This window comes from Musca domestica, unplaced genomic scaffold, assembly GCF_030504385.1.
Source record: "Musca domestica strain aabys unplaced genomic scaffold, Musca_domestica.polishedcontigs.V.1.1 17, whole genome shotgun sequence".
NCBI lineage: Eukaryota > Metazoa > Arthropoda > Insecta > Diptera > Muscidae > Musca > Musca domestica.
The window spans coordinates 11,328,895-11,337,354 of NW_026712230.1; the positions used below are offsets into that span (position 1 = coordinate 11,328,895).

The following is an 8,460-nucleotide window of genomic DNA, read 5'->3' on the forward strand; positions in this document are numbered from 1 at the left end:
AAACGCGAAACGAAATGATCATAAGAATAAGGACAAATTAACATTAATTAAATATTTCGTGCAATTTAAACTAACTTTGCAAAAAAATAAAATACTACTCTTCATAAAGTAGTTTGATAGTCTGGAAAACGAGTATGTTGACATTAACATTTTATAACATTAGGTGTGTGACCTCTACATTATACATAGGTCACTTTAAAAAAAAAAAAATGTGTGCTAATAAAAAAGTGTTTTGTGGGGTGTGCCTCTGAAAGGACTCATTTGGGAAAACATGACAGCTTTGGGGGAAACATGACCTAACTATAATGTCTCCCTTTCCAGCCACCTGACTACCATCGTGATTGAAATAACAGAATAAAAGAAAAATGTGACACAAATCATCAAAACGACGAATATCTGGAAGTGCAGTTATATGGGGGTCTATACAAAAACTTGGGCCATGCGTACAGTTCTCTACATGGATATTTTCCACTTATTGAGAACACATGTTACCAATCTACAGCAAATTCGATTTTAAATTGTGACTAAAACACCCAAAAAACTCTTAAATCTGTCGGTACTGTTATATGGAGCCTATACCAAAACATGGACCTATATGGCCCAATTTCAATAGCAAAGTATTGCATACTTAATTTTAATCTAATAAATTTAGCCAGGCTGTAAGGATGCAGTCAAGTAAAATAAGTTAAAATCGGGGACACACGTTGTTTCGTGGCGAGACTGTTTCTCAATGGTTGGTAATTCACGGCTAACCGTTAGGGAAACTGTTTTCATAAAAAGACTGTTGTCTTTCAGTTGTAATTGGTGGTTTATTATACCCTACACCACAAGGTGGTCAGGGTATTATGTCTTTGTGCATTTGCTTATAACAGACAAAAGAAAGCGAGATAGACCCATAGTTCCTTTTGATGATCTGCATAGAATCACATACTGAGTCGATTTATGTATGTCCGTCCGTCCGTCTGCCTCTCTGTCCCTCCGTCCGTCTGTCCATGTATTTTTGTAAACAAAGTACAGGTCGCATTTATTGCCCGATTCAGATGAAATTTTGCACAAATAATTTGTTTGACCCAAGGACGAGCCCTATTGAAATTGGAGATAATCGGTCAAAATTTAGGTATAGCTCCCATATATATTTTCGTCCAAATAGTATGGAATTTTGCACATACGACCAGATTGGAGCTGAAAATAAGTATGCCAAATTTGAAATCGAAATCGGTTCAGATATAGCTATAGCTCCCATATATATTGTTCATCCGATTTGTTATTTTTGTCCTCCGCAGCCGTAATATGCACTCTGTAACAGCAATATTTGGGGAAATATATCAAATGCAGCTCAGAAATCTCTTTGCTAAATTTTATTGAAATCGGTTCAGATTTGGATATAGCTCCCATATATAACTTCGTCCGATTTACCTTTTATTGTACACCAAACGTCTAATATTTGCCCAAATGGAATGGAGTTTGGTACTTACGACCAAATTGAGTCTAAAAACCAGTATGTCAAATTTGGTGGAAATCGGTTCAGATATAGCTTTAGCTCCCTCCTCCTCCGCAGCCGTAATATGCACTCTGTAACAACAATATTTCGGGAAATATATCAAATGCAGCTCAGAAATACCTTTGCTAAATTTTATCGAGATCGGTTCAGATTTGGATATAGCTCCCATTTATATCTTCGTCCGATTTGCCTTTTATCAAAACCAAATGTATAATATTAGCTCAAATGGAATTGAGTTTGGTACTTACGACCAAATTGAGTCTAGAAATCAGTATGCCAAATTTGGTGGAAATCGGTTCAGATATAGCTATAGCTCCCATATATATTGTTCATTGATTTGTTGAATTTGCCCTGCATAGCCGTAATATGCACTCCGTAGTAACGATATTCTGGGAAATATACCAAATACAGCTCAGAAATACCTTTGCCAAATTTTATCGAGATCGGTTCAGATTTAGATATAGTTATAATATATATCTATCCGATTTCAAAGTTAATTGTGCACCAAATGGATAATATAAGCCCGAATTGAAAAGGCTCAAATGCCTCGACAAATTTTGTAGAAATCGATTCAGATATTCCTTCAGATTCAGATATTCCTCCCATATATTAGTTTTTTGGTCTTTTAATTATTAGGTGGTATGATTTAATTATGATATGATTTAATTCTCACAAATTCCCCATTAAAACTTTTATTTGTTATGTAAAGCTCTACTAAATATGCAAAGTGGTGTAGGTTAGGTTTAAGATTTTAAGAGTTTCATTACTTTTTTTTTCTATCTTTTATTCTTCTGTACATACAGTATGTCATATATTACTTTATACACTCTAAAATATCATATTTTTCAATTTGTTTCTTAAGATTTTACAACTAATACATAATTTTGGATATTGTCAGCCTAAACATAATGCCGATAAAATTTAAGATATATATAAATTAGGCACTGAATTACAACAAAAATTACATATTACTACATAGTGTCACAATTTTTTTCTAAATGTGCCCGACATCTGTCAATTTTGATGTATTTATCGTCTTGAGTATTAAAGACAATAACCAGTTTTACTATTAATTTTAAAGATTGAAAAGTTTGGATTTTATTTATGTAAGAATATACAGATATTTCATTTAGCTTTCGGGCTAAGTAATTTTTTTTTTTTTTAAATAAGGAAAAAAATGAAAACAACTTGTTGCATTTAATTTTGTAGTTTTACGAAGCTGTTCTACCTCCTGATTGTACCATGCATGATATCTTTTCTTTGTCAACCGAAAGAGTTGAGGCTGCCAAAAACCACCCTTCACTCTGCAAAACATTGCACCAAACGCCAGCATACCGGCAAAGCCACTCCAAATCGAATCTTTCATCCATTTGTATATCCATTTGTATCTCATCGAAATAATCATTTTAGACCCAAGAAAGTATATATAATCTTGATCAGTGTAAAATTCTAAGACGATTTAGCCCTTTCCGTCCGTTGTTGTTGTTGTAGCAGCTCATACATATGTGTTCGTTCGGTTTCCATTTTCTGACTCAGTTCAATCAGGTTCTGCCTCTAAGTCCAGTCTCAAAAAGGATGCAACCTGTATGGGTTGAGTCCATAACGAGACTGGAGTTAGGTGAGTAGGCTTGGCTGGGTAGCGAAATAAGTGCAGCGTGTCATGTGGGCCTGTGCCACATGCTGGGCAGATGTTCTGCACTTCGCCGTTGATCCGGGCCCAGTAGGAATTTAGGCGGCTGCACCATCCGGATCGTAATTGAGCCAAGACTACTCGGGTTTGTCGGGGCAGCTCTCGTTCTTCAGCTGCGACAGGAGGGGGATGGTCTCCTAGCACAGTATTCACTCTATATCCTTCAATGGCTTCTGAGACCGCATTTGAGTGAATACTATTCAGTCCCGCTTGATAGGCCTGTTGATCTAGAGGCTCTCTCTTATACCTCTATACCTCTCTCTCTAGATCATGAAGGTCTTTCCTAACGTGCCTGGGCGGAGGTTGCCTATCCACAAGATGGTGATTTGGATGGCTTTGTCTATAACACCCAAGCAGGTTTTGCATTGACAGCATTTTGTTATGCTGTCGCACTGGTAAGACCTTCGCCTCCTCATGTAGGTCATCGACGGATGTCATGAGAAGGCACCCTTTTGCGGTTCTAAGGGCGGCATTCTGGCAGGACTGAACGTTTTTCCACTGCGTAGCACTGACGTTAGCGGACCACGCTGGAGCCGCATAGTTTACCACAGACCGGCCTATCGCGTTGTAAGAGGTCAACAAGGTCTCCTTATCAGCTCCCCAAGTACTACCGGCCAGAGACTTGAGGACCTTGTTCCTACTTCTAATCTTGTCGCAGATAGCTGTGGTATGCGCGGACGACTTAAAGACGCTATCGAATGTGACCCCTAATACCTTGGGGTAGTTGGTGGTCGGAATAATAGCACCATCGACCTGCACCTTCAAGGATAGCCCCATCTCCGCAGTCCATGTGGTGAAAAGTGTGGCCGTCGACTTAGTGGTGGATATCTTCATATTCCTCGCAGTGAAAAAGGCGGTAAGATCAACAAGGTAAGCGTTCAACCGATCGCAAATGTCATCAATAATGGGTCCGGACGCCACGAGCGTACAATCATCTGCGTACGTAATAATCTCTATGCCGTCTGGAGGGCGTGGGATTTCAGAAAGGTAGAGGTTAAACAGTTCCGGAGATATCACCCCACCTTGGGGAACTCCCTGTTTAACTCTACGGATGCTCGTCTTCTTGTTTCTGAATTCCACGTACGACTGGCGTCCACACATGTAGTTTACTATCCAACGTTTCAAACTTGGCCGGAGGGTGGTGCGTTCAATGTCCTCGAACAGTGTGGCATGATTGACTGTATCAAAGGCTTTTGATAAATCAAGTGCCACCATAACTGTTCTATCGCACGGCCTGTTCTGGTTGAGACCTCTACTGACATGTGTGGAAATGGCGTGTAATGCTGTTGTTGTGCTATGCAATTTTCGGAATCCGTGTTGATGATCGGCTACTGGGAAACACTCTCTTATGCTGGGGAGGAGTAAAGCCTCAAGCGTCTTTGCTACTGGTGACAAAAGTGATATCGGCCTGTATGAATCACTTTTGCTGGCATCCTTGCCTGGCTTCAGTAGCGGGACCACCCTGCCCATTTTCCAGGCATCGGGGACTACTAGGGTGGCTAACGACAGATTGAGAAGCTTTGTCAGATACTCAACTCCTGGTTTATCCAGTTGCTTCAACATCACCATTGAGATTCCGTCAGGACCAAGCGCTTTGGATGACTTTGCGCTTCTGATGACCTGTGCAACATCTGCCAACGTAAATTGTGGTGGTACCTCCTCGGCTGGAAGGGATCGTACACGGCGTAGTATCCTTCTCTTCGCCCTGTCACTCTCGGGGTGCTCTACAAACTGCCGGTTAAAATAACACGCGCACCTCTTCGGATCTGTCACTTCTACGCCGTTAAATGAGACAGATGTCCGATCGTCCTTTTTCCAGGGTTCGAAAGCGACTTAACCGTTGCCCACAATTTACTCGTTCCGGTACCGATGTTGCAATGCTTCAGATGTTCTAACCACTTTTTCCGCTTATGATCACCTACTAACGTGTTTACCTCCAGAGTAAGTTCCCTGACTCTGGTTTTATTAGGGTTAGTACGGCGAAGCTCATCTCGCTCGTTTGCTAATCCCGCTGCCTCTGCTGGGAAATTTGGTCTTATTACAGGTATTCGACCAGCAGGTATATAGCGAGCGGCTGCAGCTTTGATGATGTCCCGGAAACACCTATCTGCTACCTGAACATCAGATGGGTTGGGCAGTTCTCTGAAGCGGCGATTGGTATACTGTCTGAATTCTTGCCAATTAGCTTTCCCGTGGTTAAGGAAAGTGCGGCGTTCAGAGTCGATGAAGTCGGGTGGTCTATTGATGGCGATAATAATGGGGAGGTGGTCTGAGTCTAGAGAAATGACTGATTGCCAAGTTACGTCATTCGTCAGACCTGGGGACACGATGGATATGTCCGGAGAACTGTGGCAGTCTCCCCTTATTCTGGTGGGCGCGTCCTCATTCACTGTGCAAAACGTGGAGCTATCGATTTGCTCAGCCAGCGCCATGCCTCTCTGGTCATTACCTAGGACGGAATGCCATAATTCATGATGGTTATTGCCTACCAGTAGGGAACTGATATTAGGCATATAACGTGGGGCATAGCTATTTAACGGCGGAATGTACACGTTGAGCACCTCTACCTCGGCGGTTCCACACTTGACCGCTACCCCTATACATTCCATGTACGGGTCACTAGAGTCAAGCTCAGGCGAGATAGGTCTGTACTGGACAGAGTGGTGCAATAGGAACGCTAATCCTCCACCTCCACCTCTGGAGCGATCCTTCCTCAGTACGTTGTATCCATCACAACTTTGAAGTCTGTCCGTCTGTTGTAATCACGCTACAGTTGAAACAAATTAAGATAAGAAGTTTGCACAGATCTGTCTTTTGTCTACAGGCAGGCCAATTTTGAAGATGGGCTATATCGGTCCACGATATCGTATAGCCCCTATAGAACGGTACGGATGTTAATTATCCACACAAGGAGTTCCTTGTGAGTACTTTACCCCCCAGACATAGATATGTCTATAAAGGTCCACAATATCGTATACCTCCATATATCGGCACCTTCCGATATTAGGTATTTTAAAGATTTTAATAGAATTTTTAGAGGATTTTATTTTTTGAAAATTTTCTAATTAGTTTCAAATGGTGGAGGGTATTCAAAGTTCGGCCCGGCCGAACTTACTGCTTTTTTACGTGTTTGTTATCAAATAGACATCGGTGTTACAGTTCCCAATTGTGAAAGCTTTTCTAATTTATTCTTATTGCATAAAGCATTAGTGAAGTGATTTACAAAGACATACCGATCCGCTGCATTTCACAAATTACAATAAAAGTCCTTTCGATCTTGACCAGGCTTTTAGGTTTTAAGGTCAAATCAATTGTGAAAACAATTTTAATTTTTTCTTATTGCATAGTAGCATTAAAATAAAGAATTAGTGAAGTGATTTACAAAAACATACCGAACTGCTGCATTTCTCAAATTTCAAAGTGGAACATTGTCAGTTATGGGTACAATTAATGTCGTAAGTTACAGGTTGGAACAGTTGTACCTGATAGTGAGATTCTTGTCATACCACAAACAGTCATCTTGTGCAATATAATTTAAAACCGATTTTACTTTTTCTAAAGATCTGGCTTCAATGACATGAAACGTTTATTTTAATATCTGCTTGAGCTGTAGAATAACGGGTTGGGAACTTGCCTCCTAAATGAATTAGCCTGGCAAATTGTTAATATTACAATTCAGAAGCCGACCGATGTTGTTATTAACAAAGTATTTGTTTTAGGTTGTTCAGTGGGCTCATGAAAGACGTCAAAAAATCTGATGGATTCTGACCACTGCCATTTACAGAAATATGTAAATATATATTTGAATATTACGAAGATTCGTCAATTATTTTATGCATAATCAAAGGAACTTAGAAACTAAAAACAGCATTTTATGAAAACATGTCCAGTATAAACACGGCTTTAGATACTATCCACTGGTGCTGGAAATTTTTCTTTCCGCATTTTTCGATAGAGAGTGTATATTGGATAGAATATGGCACATTGTAAAACTGTAATAAAATGTAAAAATAACAGCAACTTATTTAAGACCCAAAATGAAAACTGTGATTTTTTTCAATTCTAACTTACCAACAATAGACATTCCCACAACAAACTCTTGAGCGGGATTTTCAGAGGTTAATAGTACCACAAAATTATAAATTAGGCATCCGACTATACAAATGAATGTTATCAGCAGCCAGGGTATCAAAGACATGGGTCGTTTCTATGAAAAAGCAGTGGTCAGTAAAGAATGTGGCAAGAAATATCTCCCTCCAGTAAAATTGTCGTAGTTTTCTGAACATTATTTGCTAAAAGTGGGGATATATAAGCAGCTTGCAGTCATATAAAGTTTCATTAGATATGCCTTGCGAAACCAAGCTGCATATGTATCCTCAATATAAACATTAAGTATTCATACCTTGTCAATACCCTTAATAAGATAGGCCGATACAATAATCATTATAACTCCCACAATCATGGTAAAGACAATTGCAAAGCGGATGGCAATCGTGGCTGAAAGAGACACAATCAATTATTTGTACAATATAAAAAAGGAGAATATAAGTTGTTAAGAAGTGAGATTTATCACAATAGTGGTGATAAAAAGAAGAGGTTATTATTTTGCTGGATATTCAATTTTGTTTCACACACATTTAAATGTATCGCATACTTGCATAAATGTTCACATCATTCTCCTTGTCAGCTATATCGTCGACAATTCCATCTACCAATTTTTTATCGGCCAATAGACCAATGGATACAATTAGAATAATGCTGTACAAGATCAGGGTGCCATAACCAATAAATAGTCCAAAACCGGGCAGTGAACACATTTTTTCTCACAGTATATTTTCGTGTTTACAATGCCAATTGATTATTTGCCCAAGAGCAAGTCAATACTGAGATTATAAGTATAATAGATTCTGCAATAATAATGTTTAAGGTGAGTCATAAGTGGTCTTGCTCTTGAGGTTTTTTAAGCAGATATAGGACAGTATTTTTTCATAATTCGATGTAAAACCACATTCATTAATACCCTTGTTATATCTTGAGATATGAACATACAATTGTTTAGCACGATGACGTAATATAAAATATTTATATGCTTAATAGTTTGTTTACATTACAGATTTTTGCCAGGCTAAACTCCTTTATAAGGATTTGTTTGAAGTATATGCAATTTGCAACATAAATTCACTGGGTTTATTAAATCCAGTAATGTATAAACGAACTGTAAATTTCGAATAACTAGAAAATTTCGGTCTAACTTTAGGTGAGAACAAAT

At 39.0% G+C, this 8,460-nt stretch overlaps 1 protein-coding gene across 2 annotated transcripts; it reads right to left on the reverse strand.

The window, feature by feature from the left end:
- Positions 1-6,759: 6,759 nt before the first annotated feature.
- LOC105261968 (uncharacterized) lies at positions 6,760-8,076 on the reverse strand. Of its 2 annotated transcripts, none has more exons than XR_009341906.1 (4): positions 7,846-8,076; positions 7,594-7,688; positions 7,263-7,483; positions 6,760-7,183 (listed from the first exon to the last, which is right to left on the reverse strand). XR_009341906.1 is itself a non-coding variant. In XM_011295178.3 (4 exons), exons 1-4 carry the CDS (start codon positions 8,006-8,008, stop codon positions 7,095-7,097), a joined length of 483 nt encoding a protein of 160 aa, XP_011293480.2. In that variant the 5' UTR covers positions 8,009-8,076; the 3' UTR covers positions 6,760-7,094. The 2 variants fall into 2 exon arrangements, 1 of the variants encoding a protein (XP_011293480.2); XM_011295178.3 differs by having other exon boundaries at positions 7,263-7,398.
- Positions 8,077-8,460: the final 384 nt, after the last annotated feature.